Below are 25,002 nucleotides of genomic sequence, written 5' to 3' on the forward strand. Positions count from 1 at the left end.
GCTGGTGTCCCTCCTCGACTTGAAAAGTGCCGTCAGTGGGGAAACTTGCGCCACACAAGAAAGTCTTCACTCGGAGGCCACTCGTGGCGTGGACGCGCCCACAGACGATGCACAGCGTTGCAAAGGTAAGAAAAGCAGCAAACAAACGCATTAAAGCAACAGCCTCTGATTTTGATGCTTCATCTTTCTTTTCTTTCTCTAACTTTCAGATGGCCAATTTAGCAGCTCACCTTCGTGGACTATTCTTCGATCCAAACCCAAAGACTTGCGCCCTGCTTCTAGACTTGTAGGAGCACCTCGTCTCAGAAGAATGAATGAGGAAGGAATAAAGACGTTTTACATCGTCATTGAAGTGGTCATTGCTCTCCTCTCCATCTCCGGCAACGTTCTAGTGTGCTGGGCCGTTGCCATCAACACCACCCTGAAGAACGCCACCAACTATTTCCTGGTATCTTTGGCCGTGGCGGACATCCTGGTGGGCTGCCTGGCCATCCCTTTCGCCATCACCATCAGCATCGGCATCCGACTGGACTTCTACGGCTGCCTCTTCCTAGCCTGCTTCGTCCTGGTTCTCACCCAGAGCTCCATTTTCAGTCTGCTCGCCATCGCCATCGACAGATACCTGGCGGTCAAAATCCCTCTCAGGTGAGTGAGGAGCATGCTGTGGAGGGAGAAGTTGCTTCACCCTCGTTGTTGTTCTTTTTTTACACACTTGTGTGTAATGATATAGAAAACAACCAATGGACTCGCAACAAATACAAGACCAGCATTCATTGATGAGGAATTAAATCTGAGCCAAACCGAAAAGAAAAAAAAATATACTGAATGTTTGTCAAAAATAAATACTTTGCAGTTTCACAACTCCATTCTCATAAATGTATGAATGTATTATTTCATCCATCCTTATTCTCATATGGGTCGTGGGAAACTGGAGCGTATCCCAGCTGGCTTTCAGTAGGAGGCAAAGTACACCCGTGGACTGATTGCCAATCAATCGCAGGGCACGTTTAGATAAGCAATTATTCTCTACTCGCGTTCACACAATTGGAAAGTTTAGAGTCTTTAATGAACCTAACTTGTTTTTTTTTGGGGGGGGGTCGGAACTGACATTTGAACCCCGAACCTCGAAACGGTGAACCAAATCTACTAACCACTAAACAACGCGCTGCCCAGAATGTACCCTGTCCTGTAATGGGAAATGTTTTCTGCGTATCCTAAACAGAATGTTGCAAACAATTAAGAAAAAATATTTCAACGGTATTAATCATATTGATGGAGCAATGTAGCATACATAGCATTAAATTTAAAGGCTTGACTCCCAAGATGTAACCCAACCTTTTGCCCAAAGGCAGCTGAGCTCCAGCTCACCCATACATGTACACGCACATGTTAACGTTGTACATATTTGTGTTATTAGAAGCACTTGCTTGAATCAACACCCTTGTGCAAACAACATTAAAAAAAATAAAAAAACACGAAAAGCAGATCACAATGTGGCAACATTTTGGGTCAATTTCTTCATGCAAAAAAAATTTTTTTTTTAAAGTAACATAGCAGAGAGTAGCTCTGAAACTGTTTGGTGTCTTTTTGAACATTTCTGACCCTTGTTTTTATGGAGAGCTTCATGTGAGCTGCTCAGAGAAAGTGACGTGAAGGTGAAAGCTGAGTCAAATTGGGTGTGGTCAGTGTTCATCAAAAACAAGTTATCTGATTAGACACTGTTGCACCAGTTTGCGGTGCCGTCCCTCATAAATGCACTGGACGACGTCCAAATTGTTAGCAGAAAAGCATAATTGCCTAAATAATTTTTTGGGGGGAAAAAGATGCAATCAATTCAACAACCAGGAATGGTCCAGTTGCCTTGATTCAAACCTTGAGGGATGACAATGACCCCAATGACTGAGCAAGCACACTACAACATTAATGCAAACAAATCTGTGCCTTTTTCACTTGAACTTTCATGAACCAGTCATACAGTACGTGAACTGCACAATGTAGACTGCACATCTAAACCACCAAACCTTTCTCGACACTCTATAAATGAATAAATAAATTAAATATACATTTATATTGGAAAAACATAAAGCCTACCGACCGGCTGAAATGAAGCATCTCGCCGTCCCCACAATTACAACCTTTGCAATTTGATTTTTTTTTTTCAAATCATTGCGATGAAGATTTAAATTGTATTAATTGTTCAGCCCAAGAAAGGAGGAAGTATACCAAAAGTCTCCAGTAGTTTGATTCGCCACAGATAAATTGCGGAGTTTGAGTCAATCGGTTGGACTGCGTTGTGTCACATCCAGAAGTGGCATATTTGCAGCACTCACTATACAAGTCCGACTGAAGGCTGTTGACTTTGCAATCACAAATCTGCATACATTAGCTCATCAAAGAGGCGTGAATGAAAAAGCTCTGGATAAGGAGATCGCGTGCACAACGGTTGCTGTGGTTTCTCTGCTCGTCTAAAAGCCAACGCACTGTTGAGTGTGCCCTACCGTGGGGCTCTTTCACCGAGATGGGCTGTCATTTCCATTTGCCTCAAACGTTGGCAAATGGTCGGAAGGAAAGTCAACTTTGTGGCTTTGCAAATGCATCCATGTAGTTTTGGAAATTGAACACAATCCATTCCATCAAGCTATTTGAGCTTTTATTTGTTTGTATTTCCCATTAGAAACAAGTCACACAATAGAAAAAAAACAAATTAAACTACATCTGAACACAAGTTGTGTGTGTAAATCTTGCTACATTTTTTCTGAAACTTTTGTTGAAAGCGAGTTCAACATGATAAAAAAAAAAGCATTACAATAAAATGCAGTCGGAATTCTGCAATATGATTAGATAAGGGACAAGGAGTATAAATGTCTCTCGTTCGTAAACAAACACGGCGGAGCTCAGCTTCTGGCTTGAGGGCATCATAGCTGTTGATGTGCTTTTGGCAGCAAACCATCAAACTTGATCATTCCTTTGTGATGGCATCCCGTCAATGTGAATATCAGTCCAGCAATACAATTGTCTAATAGCATTAAAAAATAGCAGCCCTTCTAAATGCTAGTGTGTGTATATATATACACACGCACACATATATCTATCTATATCCATATGTACACACACACACACACACACACACACACTGCTCTCGAGAGAAAATCCAAATTGGATAGCTGGCTTATCAGACAGCGACGATACAGTATGTGAAAGGACGCATACACACAAAGATTAAATAAAAAAACTATAAAATACTGAAAGGCAGGGAGTGAGGCAAGTCAGCTGATGCTTTACAGGCCATAACATCACGTCAAAACGAATAAACATTTTAATCTGTATGAACACAGCTGGCTTAGCATCATTGCTAACTCTATTAGCAACACGGCTAACGCGAAAGCGACTTGACGACTCTTTAAGCAAAAGTCACAAAAAGAATATGAACTGAAATATTGAGAATATTGTCACAGTTGTACTTGGTCAAATATCTGGGCCTGATTAGTTCAACACAAAATTTTGCTTTTTGACCGGCAACAGGTGGATACAAAGGTTAATTGTATCTTCTGCCAGTTAAACGAACAATGCATATCCAGGCAGACAACATCTCACACTCATTTTTAGACAGACACTGAGTGGGAAAGGAACCCACTCTGCCTGCGTAGAAATCATGAAGGTAAACTATTATGCCAAAAGTGACTCACATCTAGTGTTGCTAAATTCTGGGGAGTTCAAAGTTGGAAATTTTCTGTGGGAAACAAGAATTAACATTATAAGATGGTTCTTCATGGGGAACTTAAATATCATTCGGGAAAATACATTGTAGCATCATCCTGACAAACACGAGCAGATTTCGTTCAAGTACCCCGATGCCTTCATTTTACCTCAAGTCCCGGCTCATCTCCATTACGTTTCCCAATTTGGAATATTTCCCAAATTCCTTACCCTAACTTCCCATAGACTTTCCGGATACTTAGCGGAAATCGTCCACCGCTTTCTAACACCACTCACAACAGACACACTCCATATACATTAATAGCCATGACATGATGTTGGTGGGCTCTAAAAGGCCTTCCACCCTTGCCACATGCCCACTAATAAGATCAGTGTGGCTCAAATTACACAATGACACACACACGGTATACTGTGTATATTTGTGTGCGTGTGTTTGCGTGTGCGTGCAGTCTGCAGCTATTTGGGGTATGGATTCGCTCTTTGATAAAGTGTTTTTACAGATGGTTGTAGTGCAAGCAAAAGGCCTAGGCCAGATGTTTTCAGCCTCCTGGGACAGGCGACATGCACGCACGCGCACGCATACACATACACACACAATGGACACTCTCCTTGGGGACCCGTCTTCCCGTTTTGCATCACGTACAAAAAGACCCTGCCGCTGTTGTGTATTGTTGCACTCTTTAAATACCCTTTAAATACATATTGGCCCAGCAGACTGCTCACTGTTTATTCCATTTGTGGGAGCCATAGTCGTGTTGATGGATAAAGTTGGGTTCGTTAGGTCTCTCATGCTCTCAACTATGTATATTTTAGTTTATTGCAATTATTTGGAATGTTTATGCACATAGACGACTGTAATTTATCAATGGATTGCTAGATAAATCAGTCGATAAAGTTCAGAAATGGAAAGCTAGCGAATAGCATCCATGAGGTGGTGTTATCATGAACATTTGAACACAAACAGTGCAGCAACACAGGTAGACAGTTGATAGAACAATAATACCGGTATGTTCTTTTTCTTCTATGAAAATCGTGGAATGTTATTGCTGATTATTCAATTACTTACAGTTGTCAGCTCTTCTTCATTTGTCTGCATGACTTTATTATACCGCCGCCCGGCAGCCAAGCTGTCCTCACCAGAAGGTTCTGCAATGAATTAACATTGATGGATGAGTCTTTTGCCCAAATTTGGTGAATTTTGTATTTTTTTCACAAATCCTTACCATTGGTCAGTCCACAGGCGTTTGCTATTTTTTTGGAGGATGCAATGTTAGTGTTCAACAAACATGCTGTTTGGGGGGTCTCACCACAAAATAGATCATTTTGGGAATGACAATAGCTGGCAAAGGGGAGGACCATTTTTGATCTTTTTCCATTCAATCTCGATAGGAATTTAAGATGGGGAATTTTAGAAATACTCCAAATTGTTATTTAATGGGTAATTATTTGATTATGGGAATTTTGCAACTGTACTTGTAATACAACTTGCGTCCATCTTTAGCATACAGGCTGTGAGTTGAGCCTGTAGTTGCCGTAGAAGCTACAGCAAGTGAAATAAAATCAAGATTGGTGTGTGTGAGGCCTGGCAGAGCTTCCTGGCCTCAGGGCATTGAAGGTATGGTTTAGTGGCGCATGCCCCCCGCCCCCCCAAAGGAAAAATAAACCACACAGCAAAGATAGATGCCAGCGAGCTGTCGTCATGCAACAACTAATCCAGTCACCAATGCCTCCCTGAGAGAGGTTGTGAGGGCGGGGGTGGAGGGTGAGGGGTTGTCGCATACAAGCTTAACCAAGCAAGCAGAAGATAGAGAAGAACAGGTGCATAGCAGCTTCAGTGTGGTATATAATTCATGTCCCTCCCCAGGGGGCCACGCGCAGTCCTGGCTGGTGAGGTGGGGGTGTTGTCGACCACGGGGCAGAGCTCACACGCCACACAGGTCCTATAAGTCCCCAATTGGCTCTTTTGCAGTTATTAGGAAGCAAACATTGGACTCAATCAGGCTAATGATATTCTGGCTAAACGTAAAACTTCCTGCAGGCACTTTTTTTTCTATTTACATTTACTTTTGCCTTAAGGCGTTTTTATTCACACCTTTTCTTTATCTGATCTTGTAATGTCACACTCTGAAGCGCAAACTGCAGCCAAATTTGACATTTTGGGTCTATGTGTCCATACAGTCATTGAGATTGTCGGTAGCACCTTAGCTTCATCTTCTACATACAGCAAAAAATGAGCATTGGTATTGATAATAGTGTGTCGGTATTGGGTAGTAGAAGTTAAGAAATGTTTCACATGTTCTGGTTTAAGCCAGGTGCTTAAACCATGACTGCATATCATCGGAAGACAGCATATTGCCCAGACAGGGAGCAGTGGGAAGGATTTGGTGGAATGAACTAATTTTGAGGCAAGTGGGGGTACAGTATTTTTGTTGTTAAAATACAACATATTGGCTCAGCTTGTGAAGTCACGCGACTACAGTCAGAAAACAAGATAGCCGTGATTGTTCACCTGAGCCCTGAGCAACTGTGATGTCATTTTCAGTCGCCAGTAAGTGGCAAAATGGCCGCCCCCTGAGATGGATAAAAACTTTTTGCTGCTTAAATTAACATTTCACTCATCGAAATGTCGTGCTTAGATATCCCTTTTAAGAGAGTCAAGTGTTCACATTTCACATCAAATTTATATACATTTACTTCTTTTTTTTTTTGCAGAGTAATACGTGTGAACAATTGACATATCCCTTAAAGTGACAGCTGATGATTTGGGAGTCGGGAGTCAACGGCATCTCTTGGGAAGTTGCGGAGGTCATAAGGATTGTTTGGTGCTACGTGTGTGTCAGCATGTGTGTGTCTCATTAAGCGTGTGTTCGCCTGACGTCACGTCAGGAAACAGCCTGTGGGCTTCAGAGGATGCCGCCGACCGGGACGTGCCATTTGTCCTTTGAGCTCCTGCTGAGCACTAATAATCTGCTTGATTAGCCTCTTGTGTTTGCACATCCGAAGAGCCTTGCTTTTTGGCGACGTGAATTTCAACGCAACAAGATGGGATAGGCGGAGTGAATTCAGACAGCAAATGAAAATGACACAGAATACAAATCGGAGGGAGCACCAAGAAGGGTTGGAATAAGTGAAGGTGATCGAAGATTTAGTCATTGAGGTTATTGTTTGCGTAACTGAGTGCTTTGGCAACATACGTGAGCACAAAGTGGACTATTATTGAGGAAATGATGCACTTTTGCAATGTTGGGAGTGGGTCAGTTCTCTTTGAGCAACATTTACACCACATCATATACACTCATAGCACAACGACAGTGCACAAATGCACATCCAGCACATTTCGTCTTTGTCTGGATGTTTACAGACCAGCCCCAAGCCAGGAAACACGACTGGCAAATCCATCCATTTTCAATCGTGCTTATCCGCTTTAGGGTCACGGGTGAGCTGGAGCTTAGCCCAGCTACCTTGACCCTCTCGACATACAGTAGGGCGCATTTAAACAACCAACTATTCACATTCACCGTTTCACCGATGGACAAGTTATGAATCTTCCGTGAACTCAACATGCATTATTTTGCAATGTGGGAGCAAGCTGGAGAAACACGGGCAAGCACGGGTAGAACATGCAAACACCACACGTGAAGGCGAGACATTCGAAACCTGAACCTCATAACTGTGCGGCGGGTATACAAGGTGTCCTCCAATTATCATCACAGATTAAAATTATTATACCAGTCCGCCAGCCATCCTATTTAAAGGGTTAAAAGGAGTCACTGTGCTCATACCTGTCAACCCCGGCTAATAGCTGCCCTTATAAATGATTACGATTCCCCTTACAAAGCAACAAAAACCCTTACAACAGCTTACCGCGCATGCGCACATCATGCTTTATCAATCCTACCGTACACAACGATGAAAAAAATATATACAATAGAGGATTACTTTTGCTGGTTTGCCGTGACAATAGTAGCGATCGACGACGGCATTGTCGTTGGCTCCCAGCAGGTGATCTGGACTTGAGCCAAAGTGGTCTTTGTGAGATCGGTTCACAATTTTTTTTTTCCGTATAAAAGTTGTAAATACGCTGTACATGATTTGAAATGATAAAAAAAAAAAAAACGTATAAAATACGGGGAAAACGTACAAGTTGACAGGGATGCTGTGGTGTTTGGGGACATGGTGTGTGTACCACACTAAACATGGCACAGAGGATGCAAAGGAGAGAGTTGTCTCATGAGATGAGAAAGAAAATGATAGATAAGCATGCTAAAAGTAAAGGCTATGAGACCATCTCGCAAAAGATTGATGTTCCTGTGATTACACTACTTCCCTGGATATGGCCAAGTAGGAAAATTGATGAAGAGATAACTTACCATACCTTTAATTAACCCCTGTAGTAAATTGTTTTTTTTTTCTTGAAATGCAGGTACAAGGAGTTGATGACAGGAAAGACGGCCAGAGAGATCATCGCTATTTTATGGATCCTGTCCTTTGTCATCGGGCTGGTCCCTTTCTTCGGTTGGAACGTCAAAGACTCGAGTTGCAGGAATGTCAACTCCACCGGCGGGGACAACAGTACGAACGGGCAACCGGACGCGGGGCCGAAAGGCGGACTCTTACGACCACGGAGTTGCGAGCTCAGGTGTTTCTTTGAAAGCGTGGTGGACATGGAGTACATGGTCTACTTTAACTTCTTTGTGTGCGTGCTGCTGCCACTCCTCATCATGCTGGGCATCTACATGAAGATCTTCACGGTGGCCAGGATGCAACTGAGGCAGATCGAGCTCAAATGCGTGTCCAACGGCGACAACCACCATCACGGCCTGATGCAGCGGGAGATCCGCGCCGCCAAGTCGCTGTCCATCATCGTGGGGCTCTTCGCCATCTGCTGGCTGCCCGTCCACATCCTCAACTGCCTCACGCTCTTCTACAAGAAGCTGGTCAAGCCCGACGAGGTCATGTACTTGGCCATCATTCTGTCCCACGCCAACTCGGCCGTCAACCCCATCATCTACGCCTACCGCATCCAGGACTTCAGAAACACCTTCCGCAAGATCCTGGAGCGGCACGTGCTGTGCCGCAAAGAGGAGCTCTGCGTCAGCTCCAACGGCAGCAGGCGCACTAGAGACCAGATACACATGACTATCGATCCCCTGCTATAAGACGCGCCACTATTTCCACTGAATGATGTTTACACAAGCAGGGTATATGATGTCATACACGCCTTGAGGATTTGTTGTCGTCGAATAACGTTAACACTACCTGGATGTGCCGGACTGTGAACGGGAGCCAAACTTTGAAACATTCTAAAATGTTATTTATCGTTCTGAAAAAGCCCTGATAGAACTGCAACAGTCCAGTTTTGTTTTTTTTGTTGTTGTTGTTGGGGGTTTTTTTTGTACTGCCAAGAGTCTGTGCAAGTGTTTATTTATTACCGTAATGCATCTCTGTGAATATGAACTCGGTGAGTCTGGACCTGTACTACTCTGTATTACTTGTGGACCTGAATAGGTACAATAGAAGTACTTCTCTGGTTATTTCTGATCACCCCCCCCCCCGCCCTCACACACAGTGTTTCCGCTTGTTGAACCTTCAATACTGAGAATAACGGTGTTGTCGTGTCTTGAGCTGTTTCCTTTGGCCACGTGCATCTCTCTTACAGGTCAATTAATTCAAAAAGGAAAACTAGTTTTATAGAGTAAATCAACTCCAGTCAAACCTCGGTTTTCGAACGTCTCTGTTCTCGACCAAATCGGTTTTCGACCAAAATTTTCAAGTTTTTTCTGCCTCGGATGACGACCGAATTTCGGTTCTCGAACAAACTGAGCGCATTTGAATGCATCACTTGACTCCTTTTCGCCTTCCTTACACTGTGAACAGACGTGTTCAATAAAGTTTTTTTTTTATTTTTTAAAAAGAGCGTGGTTTCGGTTTTCAAACAGCCTTCTTGAACGGATTATGGTCGAAAACCGAGGTATGACTGTATACAGTTAGGTTTAAATTGATCCTTACCCAAATTTGGAGTTAATGTAAATTTCTAGCTGTTAAATTGGTATATTCTGGTTCAAAGTGACAAAATGAATGAAAGAGGAGATATTTGCTACTTTTGGAGAAGTAATTTGTATTCCTGACTACTTTAAGGGGAACACATTGTTTCCCCCCATAGCAGGGTAAGCCTAGTGTTTCGTACTTTTGCCTCACAGTTCTGAAGTTCAGGTGTTAAATCTGAGCTCAAGCCTTACAATGTAGAGTTTGCATGTTCTCCCTGTGCTTGTGTGTGTGTGTGTGTGTGTGTGTGTGTGTGTGTGTGTTCATTGGCCTCTCTAACTCTCTAAGTCGTCGTGCTTTGTATCTCTCGTGCCACAATGTCTTCCAAACCACTTGTGTGATTTCCAGCTAAAAGAGATAGCATTCGACAATTAGCAGGTAGATACAATCAGTCATATCATCCAAATCCGTTTAACTGGATTTATCCTCTGGGTTTAAATGCAGAAATCCTGCAGGGTTTTACAAGCTTAAAAATATGTTGTTGTAAACAAAACTATGCGACGAGGTTTCCTGTTTTAGACCTAACTGTATTAGCCCCCCTCCCCCCAAATTTCATTAAGTCGTATTAACTCCCATGAACGGTAATCAGATAAATGAGAAATGAGGTGAAAGTGAAGCAGGGAACACTAATGGGTTTATTGAACCACACCTAACGGTGTAGCTGCAGTGCTCTTTTCTACTGAATCAGTTTTTTTTTGTTTTGTTTTGTTTTGGGGTTTTTTTTGCTGGGTGTGGTCAACATTCAGCACCCACGTACAAAATTGTGTTCCAACTTGAAATGATTTTTTTCCAAGACGAGGAAGAACATCTGTTCCACGACAGGAACTCCGGCGCCTGTTGCAGCTAAAAGGCCAAAACAAAGTCGAAAAAAGAAATTGACATTTTGCTTGCTTTTTTTTTTAAATGTCATTTCCTTCATTTCAAGACTCTAAACATTGACATGTCTCCCCTTTTTGGGTGACACCTGACTGATCTCAAGGGCTAAATATAGCGTGGGTGTGTCAACATTCCAATGGAGACAGCGATACTGTAACTGCACTGTAATGTTGTGTATGTATATACGTGTGTGTCACGCTTTTTGCAAAATATTGATGTTTTTTTTTTTTGTGACATAACTATTAAATTGATCCAAATCAACTATTCTGACCTTTAGCATTTTGTGTCATTATTCAGCTCTGGGAGCAATCCGTATGCATTTACGGTCAAATATTTTGTGACTGACTGCTTTGTTGCTATTGTGCATGAAAGTCACATTTATGTGCAGTATTTTGACAAATATTTTTTTAAGTGGAAAACCAACATGTACTAGCATGCGGCGTCTCAAGGTTTCCCAACGCAACCGCAGTCAACAGATATTTCCCCGCAACTGTCTAAGTGGGCCCAAAAAATAATGGCGTCCTACAGCTAGTAATAAGAAACGCACTGGAATGGTTTTCCATTCCCTCCCCGATCACCAGCGGCATACACGTGGAGATTCAGTGGGGACTCACAGAAGGGTCCCGCTGAGCAGCGCTGTCATCTGCTCATCCGACGCACTTTGCATGCGGGTCACACCCATGGCCTCACACAGGCACACCGCCAGAATGTGTTTGCACTGCAACAAAAGAGCACAGCGGAGTCATAACAGTGACGGCGTGTGTCACAATGAAAGGAACACGTGACGGTCATGACAGAGAAGTTGAGAGACTTTGCAGACGAGCTTGACGTGTTTGCCAAATGTGGAACTACTTTGCTTGAATTAATGTTAAGTTGTTGCAAGACGTATTAAATGTGGAAGAAATCATAATCTCTATTGTAGCTCATAAAGCCTTTATGGACTTTTTCGTGAGTCATGCTGGAAAAGGGGATTTTTCTTTTGTCATTTTCCCGCACCCCACCAAGCCGGAAACAGAATTGACCAAAATGGCTCATTCCATAACTTGGACAGGACAGAGGAGAAAGGACCAGCACTTCCAAATATCTGACAAGAATTCAAAGCGAGTGTTTTCACACTTTTGCCTCACGGTCCTGAGGTTCAGGTTTCAAATCTAGGCTTTTGCTTTCTTGGCTGAAGTTTGCATATTCTTCTGGCGTTACATTATCCATCGATGTGACTGTGCCCTGCGATTCACCGGTGACAAGTTCAGGGTGTACCCCACCTCCCACTCAAAGGCCGCTGCTTCCTTACCGGACGCCATGTTTTTGGATGCTCACCAATAAGACAGTTGAGTGCACTTCTGGAACGACTACTGCGATGTCTCACCAGTGAGGTTTTTACCCAACTGCCTTCCACCACTGTATGACATTTCTAAATACTACTACGCAGATGTGAACACGGTGGCAACGCACTGAAATGAGATCAGTCAGATTCAACTGAAATGGGACTCAAGGTTAGTGAAAGAAGACCCGAATCAGCACATCGGGATTATTACAAGGTGTCTAAAGATGTAAAAGTGTTCAGATCATTAACTAAGAGATGAATGGGCACATATTTGGAATCACTCTAACTGTGAAAACAGATTCCGAGCCGGGAGGTGCTCGACTTTCTTTCTTTCTTAAAATCTATCATTTATATTGGCCATATTATTCAAATATTATCTTGCTAAACGATCACTGGCTGTCATCAATCATTGCAAATCCCACACAAGAAGGCCCAAATCAAGATTCCTAACCCAAACCTCAGGCAGAAGTGCTAACCGCTAGTTCGCCATGCTTTGAATTCTCATCACATATTTGGAAGTGCTTCTATTCCTCCCTTTGTCCATGTCAGAGGTACGGGGCCTAGGTCGGTATTTCCTCAGTCGCTGTGCAGTCAGCAGAAGGCCTGAAATGACAACAATGTGGCGCCAGCTTACGTCACGATCAATCTTGCTGTATCTCAAACACGCTTGATCCTCACTGAGATCACGCTCCAAACATACACAATCCAAAAACCTTCTTGGTTGATGTCTGGAGTAGTAGTCGTTCTATCGATTTTTTTTCCACACAGAATTCCTAATGCTAAAAAGAGGAAAGGTGGTGCTTGCTTGCAAATATTTAAAGATACAGTTCAAGTAAAAAAAAATTATAATAATAATAATAATAATAATTTTTAAAGCACAGACTGCCATGGACCAAATATGACCCGACCACAAAACATCTGTTGTCCACATTTCAACTGCTTTGTCTCACTACAGACATTGCATATGTTTTTTTTTCCCCTTTTTCCCAGGATGCACGCCAAAAGACAATGGTTGTCGGACAGCTATGCACGTTAAAAAAAAAAAAAAAAAAAAGATGAGATGAACTGCGGCCTGTGATATACATCACGTGTGAGTTCCTGAGGTGGGGTTTGACATGAATGTTTGTCTTCCTGTTGAGATCCTCACCAATAGGCCGTCATTCCTCCGGAGCACCGTGTAGGCAAAGGCGGGACACGGGCAGTAGTGACAGGATGTGAAGCAAGTGTATAAACTCCCCGAGGCTCCTATGACCTGTAAGAAAATCATCCCATTTACTAAAATGGATGCAATTTTTCTGCCGACCGGTCGAGGGTGTACGCCTACTCTCCTAAGCAACACAATAGATCACCGCAACTTCATTCAGTAACTTCAGTATATTGGCCATATTTGGATGCTCAGAGAGGACCATCGTGGAGTAAAGGATCAGCGAACACAGTGGAAGTAGGGAGCGGCAGGAAGAAAAACATGTTTTATTGCATCCCTGTGGCCCACAAACGCCAGGCAAGGCTGAACGCCGAAAATTCAAAATAACCTCAAAAGGGAGCTTGAAACTTTTGACCGATTTTCAATGCGTGTCGTGATGCACGCTACTCGTCGAACAGAATGTTGCTGCATTTACTCGCCGTTGGAGCGTAAAACACAGTAAAATGTCCAGTAAATAAATCATGTCATATTGGATGTTCTCAAAGGGAATAAAATAAGGTTTCATCGGCTCAACTCATCATCTCAAGTTATACGGAGGACGTGGGGAAGAAACAACTACCGTATTTTCCGCACTAAAAGGCGCACTGGATTATGAGGCGCACCTTCAATGGATGGCCTATTTTGTAATTTTTTCACATATTGGAGGCACTGCATTATAAGACGCAATCTACAATGCATTCACTAGATGGAGCTACGCTCCTTCCGTTCGACTCGAGAGGCGTTCATGACCGCCTCCGAAAATCGTAAATTAACGATTATTTCAATGAAACTACGAAAATTGAAAATGCATCAAAACAGAAAATCAAGCGAGGAAATCACAAAATAAATTCTATAGCCCCCTACAGAATTTATTTTGGCATTTCCTTGAGCGTAGCTCCAACAGAACGATCAGATGTCAGTAAAACATAGGAGACTGGACTGTCTCAAAAGTGTTTGTTATTTCTTCCTTTGTTGTGTACTGTATTCACAAACAAGGAAATCACAACAAAAACGTATCTAATAAAGCAGCGACACAGTTCACTGAACCACTGAAAGTTATAACATTGTAAGCATCTCTCCAGCAAGGAGCCATCTTGGGGCGGGGGGGGGGGGGGGGGGTGTCGACGTATTACCGTAATGACCATACACAAGGCGCACCGGATTTTAATGCGCGCTGAGCTTTTAAGAAAATGGAAGAATTTTCGGTGCGCCTTACAGTGCGGACAATACGGTAATAGTCCAACATGATGTACCTGCTGGTCTAACGACCACCGGCCGGGTGGCTCTCTTTCTCTCCTTCAAGTGTCTCCTGCGGACAGTAATTCACGTTACCAAGAGAACGTTGAGGAGGATTTATGAAGATCCCAAAGAGCGGATACTAAATTGTGTGTTCATTCACTCTAAAAGGTTACATGCGCTGTTGGCAACCAATATACCAGTGGCGGTGACATCATTTTAGGTTGCGCTGATGATTTTCACCAACTTGTGAGCGGGTCAGCACCTGTGGACAGGATTCCTCCGTGCCGCCTCTTCTTTTACCGATGCCACACCTGCATTTCACACGCGCTATTTAAAATAAAATGTCAAATCATCTTATGCACATGAGATCGGTTTGCATAATCCCCCCCTTCTTCAATGCGCAAAATGAACTGTAGCAAATGAGCACGTTTGGGAGATGCAGTCATAGCTTTGAGTCCTGTTAGTAGATCAGCTTTCGCATTTGTTTGCAAGCGCCATCGGATTTGCGCCCCTTTTTGCACATGTAAACTCTTGGTAAATCAGGCCCTCGGTCTGTAGAACGGCTTGACATGATAATGAACACCTCCCGAGAGCAGGCTCAATTATTCTCCGGGGCATCCATAAATTACCTTGCCCGGTGACCTACAGAGGCATAAACACCTCGTTTGTCCGACGTGACACCGCGTTATAAATTAGACACAAAAGAAACAATGACACGGACCTCGGTATCGATGAATAGAGCAGTGTGCGAGGCAGGATGCAGCGAGAAGCGGGAGAACTGTGAAACGAAGCCAGGAAATGCTTGAACAAGAACCGCCGTAGTTGAAAACCACCTCACGGGTCCCGGTTCTGTTTGTTCAACTCCGGCGTCACACATCACGTGGCTTTGCTGGGCCGCGCGCAGTAAAGCTCGGCACACATGGCATCAAGTGCGGCCATTCAATCGCCGCAGAGGGAACGGCGAGAGTTCAAGCCTCACGAAAGCATCTGGCTTTGTCCTCGCCTGAAAATTTGGCTCTCGTGGGAATACTTCTTGAGAAGCCAGCATTGGGCTAAGAGCCAGGATGTTGGACGGTGCCCCGTCCAGAAGAACCCCAACAAAAACAGGCCTTGAAGGAAATTTCAAGTGCTTGGGGGCGTCATTATGATTCACACAGAGCCTGCGCTGTGCGTCAACATGCTGCTCTTTGGCATCAGAAGACTCATAAACACGCTTCAAGAGCGACCTAACTTGACGACATCAACATCAAGAGGCCTGTGTTGCTTTGTGTGTCTGAGTGGATTCTGGCATAAAATATGAACCGCGGGAGTTATCAAAACATCTAAATGACGTATTACTGCGATCGACTGATATTGTCCTTCCATTGCAAGGAAAGCCATGTGAATTGATGGTGGCTGGAACTTGTGGGGTGTGTTGCCACCATTTAGCGGTGGGGGTCTTAAGCACACTCTAAATCTTTTCTCTTACCAAGATAAAAATTAGATCACGTGGCAGCTCAAAATCTCAAAAACTATGAAGTCAGGGCGCTTGTATCTCAAGGCATCACTGTTGCATCCTTTTTCTAATCACAAAGGTCGCGGGCGTGCTGGAGCCTATCCCCAGCTAGCTGTCTTTGAGCAGTAGGCAAGGGACACCGTGAACTGGTTGCCAGCCAATGGCAGATCACTGTAATTGCATCAAACAATGACATTGTAAAGTCTTCTACAGTGAAACTCCTCTACAACGAAATCATGTTTGCAGCAAGAAATTTTTCACAACAGGGGGTTTTTCACTGCAGCAAATTTGATCTCAGATGTAAACACACACACACACACACACACACACACACACACACACACACAAACGTATGTGTACTCTTTATTTTTATTCCAATAGTGCATAAGTATGAGCATAGACTTAATTGACACTTCATATAGTCAGTGTAGAAAGAAAAAAAGGGAAAGAAATTGCGAAATTTACGATCAGCATTCACTTTCACTTACATCAATTTCTTGGATAATGTCTTTTATGTTGCTTCCTCCATCTTTCATTTTGATCACTTTTACCCTCTCTTCCAGCGTCAGAGCTCTTCTTGGCTTAGCTGCTTGACATCCAACGGTCCATTTTGTAGCCATTTTAGCAATGCAAGGTTCTTGCTGCGTCTGAAACTAATGATAACAAATACTACTTCCTGGACTACTGTGCATGTGTATTGCTGTTGCCGTTTCCGAACGAAGCAGTAGAGGTCGCTTTTGGATTCGTTGTAGTGAATCTCGTCGTGAGGCAAGAGCAGAGAAAAAGATTTCGTATAACGCAACGGGGGGGTTCATTGTATGGGGGGCAGGAGAGTGGGAATGGTGTTAATGCATGAAGATTTTTTTCACATTAGGGGGTATTTTCGCCCATGTAGGTTTCATTGTAGAGGAGTTTCACTGTATTCAAAAACGTACTTTAGTGAAAGTGGGGAGAGGAATAGCGATGTACAATAGCTTGAAAACAGTTCAACGCTCCTATCTGGCAATCAAGGTGGTGATGGTCACGGTCATCAGCAAAGGTTTTATTAAGGCAACCTAAAGTGACAGAGATTCGGTAACGTCCAGAAATATGTGTCATTAACGGCGACAATATTGTTTTGCAGTGTTAGACAATAGTGATGAAAACCAGAGACAAGGCGACAATGCAAGCATTTTACTACACTTCCTGTGGGTAATGATAACCAGCCACGTACTGCCAATTCTGCTGTCACGCTGACTCAAGATGGGGGGGAAAAAACATTCCTGGACCGACAGACGGTGGAGGTGGACTGAGAACGGAGCAAGGAAGAAGTGACTACGTTGACCTCAGAAGCAACAAAACCCCCTTAAATGGTTCCAAAAACAACGCGATGTATTTCTGAATTCAGCAGCACTTATTTTAGTCATCCCTTTTATGTATTTCAGGAACCTGAAGGAGTTTACAGGAAGTTTTGGGTCACACCGACCACAACCACAGGGGACTGCCAAATGTACTTTTCCCCATTCAATGCATCAACAAGCCTTTTTTTTTCACCGCCGCTTCATCTGCTGGACCTGATTGGCTGCTACCCCACTTGACCATAACGACAAAAGCTTGATTTCACAGGTGTGAAACTCAAGACCAGATCTGGCCCGCAAAAGCAAATGTGTGTCAACTTGCATGATCCTTGTCCCGAAATGTCAAATTGTCATGTGCCATAAATAATGTTGAGATTCTGCAATAATTTGGTTACCCTCCAGTAACTTGAACAATAAATGAAAAATGCGATGAGACGATTCAACATTTTCGTGGCCCTCCGAGGGAAGACGTGACTCCAAAGTGAACTGCGACAAAAATGAGTTTGACACCCCCTGTTTTTATGAATCCGCAGTAAAAGGGCATGGTTATTTTTGAGTCATTTTGCTAATTGACAAACAAAGGAACTAACAAATTAAGTCACTAACTTGGACTTAAAAAAAAAAAGAACACTCAACCTTACAAACCAACTACCTCACTGCTATGACAAACTCGTAAAATTCACTTTCGCCTACCCCAATTGATTTCAGGCGAAAGGCGGACTGCACCCGAGGCTGGTCGCCAGACAAGACAGCCATTCACATTCACATTCGGCATCCACGGAAGTCCGGCGAGAGAACCACTACATTGTCAATGACTATTATACTATTATCCATCCATCCAGCCATCCATTTTCTGATCCGCTTTATCCTCACAAGGGTCGTGCAGGGTGCTGGAGCCTATCCCAGCTGTCTTCGGGCAGTAGGCGGGGGACACCCTGAACCGGTTGCTAGCTGATCGCAGGGCACACAGAGACGAACAACCATCCGCGCTCACACTCACACCAAGGGACAATTTTGAGCGTTCAATCAGCCTGCCATGTATGTGTTTGGAATGTGGGAGGAAACCGGAGTACCCGGAGAAAACCCACGCAAGCATGCAAACTCCACACAGGAAGGCCGACGCCGGGATCAAAGCCACAATCGCCGCACTGTGAGGTCGATGCGCTAATCACTGGACCACCAGGCCGCCTGACTTTATTATAATATTAATAATCGTTATTGTTGAAGAAATGTAGCAAAATGATCCGCTAACACAGCTCCTATAGTTCTGACTACTGTATATTCAACCCTTCTATCGGCTGCACTGCAGCATTCCTGATGAGAATGCCAACGAACATTTGGAGGAGACAAGGTGAAAAATCCCAGCAGTAAAACGTCACCTTCTCATGCCCGACTCATTCTCGCGGAGGAAACAAGAGAGCGCATTATTACGACAGCAGGCAAAAACGACTTCACCCAGCAGATGTGTTAACAGGAAATGACCAACATAATGAAGTGGGTGATGTATCAACTTCTATTTCACCATTTGATGGAGTGCCAAGAGAGCACACGCCATACAGGCTTCCAGGAAGATGAAGGCATGTTTAAACTTCATAAGGAGTTTTGAGTTGTAATAAACAAACATTTGAGGCAAGAGAAAAGAACCGAGCAAGCGACTTTAAGAGAGCAAGAGGATCAAAAGGTCCTGACAAGTTCCAGCGCATTTTGTTAGTTGAAATGATCAATGTCTTTATTTGCAGCGATTCTGAGCTACCGACATTGGACAAAAGAATAGGATGTTTGAGGGAGGGGTGGGGGTCGTGTCAGAGACTTGAAATAATGCGAAAACAAAAAGGCCAGATAAAACCGTTCCAAAAAAGAAAACAATACATTTCTGTATTTAGCAGCACTGGAATTTATAGTTGCTCCCGTCTGTTTAAAAACTTGAGGAGTTGACAGGAAATGATGGTCATGGTGACCACCGCCAAAGCGGATTGCCCACTTTCTATCATCACATTCTTTTTCCCCATTTTTTTTCCCTGAGGAGATCACTTGAGGTCAGCTGTTACATGAAAAGTTAAAAAAAAAAAACCTATAAACTACAAGTACGAACACTAAATTATTTCTAACAATGAATGATGTTCCCCAATGTTAAAAAGTTAAAAATCTGATTTTTTTTGGTTTGTTTTTGTTCTATGTCCATTACACAATGACACGCTGTTTTCACTGGACTAAACTCTTATCTCCCCGTTTTTTACACATTGTCCTCTGTGCCTTATCTACAGTAACAATATTTGCACATCATTTCCTCAATACCTACCGGACCAATATTTGCACATCATTTGTCTTTGCAAAACGCTTGCTTTTTACTGCGCAGATGATAAAAGACTCTTGAGTCTTAATCGGCGAAAACGAATACAAGGATTGAGCTCTGTGCCAACAAGATATTTTTCAAAAGAAAAAATTTTTCAAAAAGGCACAATGGAACGAAGCAATGGATTTACCGTATCTTCCGAGAGGACTGCCAAGCATTCATCAATAAATTGACCAAACATTATTTAAGTGATTGAAGAGTGTCCAAAAATGGGCTTTATAAGGGCTAGGAATCAGAAATGAGACATCTACTCTGCTCCCTGGGAGGATACGTGAGGAATGAGATTCCATCAACATTTTGTCTTCCAGTCCTAACCAGCTGAGAACCGTTGCGCATTTTGCGACCCGGATTTGTTTCGTGTCACTAAGAGGATGCAAGCTACCTGGAAGGCCTTACGTCCACTCGGCGATGACAGACAGGTCACTGAGCGTTGGTCCACGAGATCCAAAGCTTGTACTGCGCAGGCCCCGAAAACAAACCTCAGCCTGACAAACAAGAAACAGACAATGAGAGGGGACAATCATTAACGATAACTATGACTTTTTTTTTTTTTTTTACTTAACAGTATATTGATTCTCTCCTCTTTCATCTAGAACTCCATCAAACAGCAAGGCGCGTGCAGAGGAATAGTTGTTACGATCGAATGACTCTCCATGTTTCACACTATGTGTCCTGTTATATTATTTGTGCTATTTTATGTTAAGTGTTGTGTAAAGCGCTTTGTTACAGCTGCAGCTGTTGTGAAAGCGCAATATAAATAAAGATGTATTGTATGTATTGTATCGTATTGTCACTTCTTCCTTTGATGATTCAAACGAGGGCGGCATGGTTCAACGGCAGTTAGCTTTTGCTGTTTCTATATTGCAAACACATGCATGGAATGCTCATTGAAGACGAAATCTGATGGGCCACGAGTCCAGCGTCCACCACGCCTATTCTCCAAAGTCAGCTGGGATAGCCTCCAACTCAACTGCAACCCTGATGAGGGCAAGGGCTCTTGAAAATGGATGGATGGGATAAATGAAGGATGAATTAATTTGTTTGTTATTGACGTCACGGACACATGAAAAATGTCGGCTCATTTACAAAAAGCTGTTTTCGTCAGACCAGTCTTCAGTGTAAATTTGGGGAAGATTTACTCACGAGGGAAAAATATGAAGAGCAGCTAAACCAAAGTATGCTGACTCAGAGAGAGGATGTGGTTCCATAGCCGGACAGTGAGATTCAATTCACTGACAAGAAGTCAAACCACACAGCTGGGAATGTCTTGGTATGAGCCATCAGCATGACTTTTTGTTTCAACTCAACTCAACTGTATTTATAGAGCACTTTCAAACAGCCATCGCTGCATACAAAGTGCTGTACGTGGAGCAATTTAACATATACAACAAACAGTAAAGCAAATCGGTAATAAAGACGGTAGAAAGTACCGAACAGCAAAACCAAGAACAAATCTAAGTCATGCTGAGTCAAATGCCAAAGAATACAAGTGAGTTTTGAGGCGGGTTTTAAGATGGGCAGCGAGGAGTTTCAGCTAATATTTGTCACTGTAAGACTTTCCAGAAGAGATCACTCTCAAGTGAATAACTACTTTGTGTAAATTTAAAAACAAACACGCACACGATCCATTTTCTAAAAGGACATAGCACAGGTATGGTGGCGCTATTTGAGGTGACTTTGGGCAAAGGGCAGGGAACACTCTGGACTCGTCACGAGCCCAGATTAGTTCGGAGGATTAGTACTTACGCAATCAGTAAGTCATCAGGAACTGTAAAAGAAAAACATGAACATAATGACACTGCTGCTACTCCTGTAGTCACAATTATCATCCTTAGCTGATATTCTTCAGCTTCTAGCAATCAGGCCAGTTGGGATAAAATCTAAAGCAAGGTCCCTTATTAAGCCTTTTTGGGTGGTGGCCCTGTCTGCCAGAACCCGTACTGGCCCTGTATATTCATGATATAATATGATACATTTCAATGATTACATTTTATTATGAATTCTACTTTGCTTCGGTCCTATGCGTCACTTGCACGATTAACACAACAGAGGAGCTCAGCATCAAGCGGAATAGTTTAACATAGTACGAATTCAATTCCAATGAAGTTGGGACTTTTTGGGACAATTAAAAACAGGATAGAATGATTTGCAAATCATGTTCAATCTATATTTAATTGACTACACTCCAAGATATGTAATGTTCAAACCAAAAACTTTCTTGTTTTTAGCAAACAATCATGAACTTATGAACCATTAACTAAGAATTTTATGGCTGCAACACGTTCCAAAAACGTTATGTACAATACTGAAGGTTCCATTCAGAATCACGCAGCTATGACGATTTTTTATTTGACTTTTTCTACTATTCATTATGTTAAGTGTTGTGTAAAGCGCTTTGTTACAGCTGCAGCTGTTGTGAAAGCACAATATAAATAAAGATGTATTGTATCGTATTGTACAAGCGTGTCACTTCTTCCTTTGATGATTCAAACGAGGGCGGCATGGTTCAACGGTGGTTAGCTTTTGTTGTTTCTATATTGCAAACACATGCATGGAACGCTTATTGAAGACGAAATCTGACGGGCCACGAGTCCAGCGTGCACCACGCCTATTCTCCAAAGTCAGCTGGGATAGCCTCCAACTCAACTGCAACCCTGATGAGGGAAAGGGCTCTTGAAAATGGATGGATGGGATAAATGAAGGATGAATTAATTTGTTTGTGATTGACGTCAAGGGCACATGAAAAATGTCGGCTCATTTACAAAAAGCTGTTTTCGTCAGACCAGTCTTCAGTGTAAATTTGGGGAAGATTTACTCACGAGGGCAAAATATGAAGAGCAGCTAAACCAAAGTATGCTGACTCAGAGAAAGGATGTGGTTCCATAGCCGGACAGTGAGATTCAATTCACTGACAAGAAGTCAAACCACACAGCTGGGAATGTCTTGGTATGAGCCATCAGCATGACTTTTTGTTTCAACTCAACTCAACTGTATTTATAGAGCACTTTCAAACAGCCATCGCTGCATACAAAGTGCTGTACGTGGAGCAATTTAACATATACAACAAACAGTAAAGCAAATCGGTAATAAAGACGGTAGAAAGCACCGAACAGCAAAACCAAGAACAAATCTAAGTCATGCTGAGTCAAATGCCAAAGAATACAAGTGAGTTTTGAGGCGGGTTTTAAGATGGGCAGCGAGGAGTTTCAGCTAATATTTGTCACTGTAAGACTTTCCAGAAGAGATCACTCTCAAGTGAATAACTACTTTGTGTAAATTTAAAAACAAACACGCACACGATCCATTTTCTAAAAGGACATAGCACAGGTATGGTGGCGCTATTTGAGGTGACTTTGGGCAAAGGGCAGGGAACACTCTGGACTCGTCACGAGCCCAGATTAGTTCGGAGGATTAGTACTTACGCAATCAGTAAGTCATCAGGAACTGTAAAAGAAAAACATGAACATAATGACACTGCTGCTACTCCTGTAGTCACAATTATCATCCTTAGCTGATATTCTTCAGCTTCTAGCAATCAGGCCAGTTGGGATAAAATCTAAAGCAAGGTCCCTTATTAAGCCTTTTTGGGTGGTGAGCCAAGATGGGGTGGCCCTGCCAGAACCCGTACTGGCCCTGTATATTCATGATATAATTTGATACATTTCAATGATTACATTTTATTATGAATTCTACTTTGCTTCGGTCCTATGCGTCACTTGCACGATTAACACAACAGAGGAGCTAAGCATCAAGCGTAATAGTTTAACATAGTAGAAATTCAATTCCAATGAAGTTGGGACTTTGTGTTCAACACAATTAAAAACAGGATAGAATGATTTGCAAATCATGTTCAATCTATATTTAATTGACTACACACCAAGATACGTAATGTTCAAACCAAAAACGTTCTTGTTTTTAGCAAACAATCATGAACTTATGAACCATTAACTAAGAATTTTATGGCTGCAACACGTTCCAAAAACGTTATGTACAATACTGAAGGTTCCATTCAGAATCACGCAGCTATGACGATTTTTTATTTGACTTTTTCTACTATTTACATAAGTTACCTCAAGTCTGATGAAGTTGTTCTCAAATGAATTAAAGCATTATAATTATACGAAGGTGAAAATGATTTACGCTTATTGAGTGAGGAATATGAAACAGCAGCGCCTCCTACAGCTACAAATACGAAACTTCATCTCGTTGGAAAAAAGACAATACAAGACATATTTATTTAAACAAGTCAGACTTGGTAGTATTCACTTGAATCATGACATTTAAAAAGTGGAACAGATAGCTTTATTTTAATTCCAAACAAACACAATTTGCGCGACGTTATGTCAAACGAATTTGAATAAAAATGGAACTAAGCTGACTTTGTTGCGGGGGGAATAAACCAACTTAGTACTGTATTGTGCTATCTATGGGTGCGTCCTCAAATTCACTCTAACATCCGTGCACTACTCTGACAGTGCCTGTGTTCGGAGAGGCAGAGTGTGCTCCGTTCCCCATTAATTCCCGAAGGCAGCCTACGTTCTCGGCCAATCAGAAGTTTGTGCTTGAAATAACTTCCATTTGAATTGCATGTTGCACTAGCGCCCCGTGTTCTCAGTCAGAGCGCATCGTGAGCGCACTGGTGCTCCGTTTTTGGTGCAATTTTTATTTCCAAACAGGAAATTAGACCAAAGCAAAGCACCGAGTTTCCAAACGGTCTCAATGAACCGGTCCGTGCTCCGAAAGTATTTCTGAAGGCACTTTAAATGCATCTACCAACTTACTTTGAGCAGTTTCCTGGTATGTTTTACGGATATCTCGAAAAAGCTGTTCTGCCACTGCAGGTAGGACGGCGGGCATTTTTCTACATGAAGACGTCTATTTCCGGAAGTCATCCAGCCAATGGAATACGTCCTCCGGTTAAAGATTTCCGGTTAGGGGTTATGAATGGACTCCCGGTTCAAGCCATAGGGCAGCCATCTTATGTTGCCATTGGCACACGCGCGTGCACATACATACATACATACAAACAAACGTTTTACCCTGAATGACTGTCAAAGTTCATGACGTCACTTTACTCGCGCTAGAGCGATGGACCACGTTGCGACTTTCGTGCATGTTCCAGTTAAGTTGCCGTCGCAGCTCGGAATTCAGTCGTAACCCGAGGACCCACTGTGCTTTCAGACACTGCACGTTAAATGGCTTCTTCAACACTGTTCTTCTAGACCTCCAGTAAAGACATAATTAAACAGAAAATATTGACTTTGTCAGTGTTTTTATTGTTCTAAATCATGTTATATCCTGTGAAATATACCTCTACCTTGTAAATATGGAAAGGGTATCAGGTTACATGAATTTAGCAATGCAAGGATATTATATCTGTGGTTTTATTGTTCTTGTTTTGATTGTAAAGTGTCCTTGAGTGTTTTGAAAGGC

At 42.7% G+C, this 25,002-nt stretch overlaps 3 protein-coding genes across 5 annotated transcripts in view; 1 reads left to right on the top strand and 2 right to left on the bottom strand.

Annotated features, from left to right (window-relative positions):
• LOC109531097 (piggyBac transposable element-derived protein 4-like) overlaps positions 1-203 on the bottom strand; it is a 62,758-nt gene extending 62,555 nt beyond the window's left edge. For 2 of the 3 annotated variants that reach the window (XM_019895182.1, XM_019895181.1), the window contains exon 1: positions 1-203. The gene's annotated coding sequence lies outside the window, so the exon portion shown is untranslated. The other variant, XM_019895180.1, reaches the window with a different exon arrangement.
• Positions 36-9,387, top strand: adora2b (adenosine A2b receptor). Its single transcript, XM_019895220.1, has 3 exons — positions 36-125; positions 210-645; positions 8,141-9,387. Exons 2-3 carry the CDS (start codon positions 311-313, stop codon positions 8,874-8,876), a joined length of 1,071 nt encoding a protein of 356 aa, XP_019750779.1. The 5' UTR covers positions 36-125; positions 210-310; the 3' UTR covers positions 8,877-9,387.
• Positions 527-24,481, bottom strand: zswim7 (zinc finger, SWIM-type containing 7). Its single transcript, XM_019895241.1, has 7 exons — positions 24,351-24,481; positions 22,992-23,013; positions 19,952-20,054; positions 13,110-13,214; positions 11,253-11,356; positions 4,784-4,863; positions 527-622 (listed from the first exon to the last, which is right to left on the bottom strand). The coding sequence occupies exons 1-6, from the start codon at positions 24,424-24,426 to the stop codon at positions 4,851-4,853; spliced, it is 423 nt and encodes a 140-aa protein (XP_019750800.1). The 5' UTR covers positions 24,427-24,481; the 3' UTR covers positions 527-622; positions 4,784-4,850.
• Positions 24,482-25,002: the final 521 nt, after the last annotated feature.

The sequence above is a fragment of the Hippocampus comes genome, unplaced genomic scaffold (genome assembly GCF_001891065.2).
Source record: "Hippocampus comes isolate QL1 unplaced genomic scaffold, H_comes_QL1_v1.1 scaffold177, whole genome shotgun sequence".
In the NCBI taxonomy this organism is placed as follows: Eukaryota; Metazoa; Chordata; class Actinopteri; order Syngnathiformes; family Syngnathidae; genus Hippocampus; species Hippocampus comes.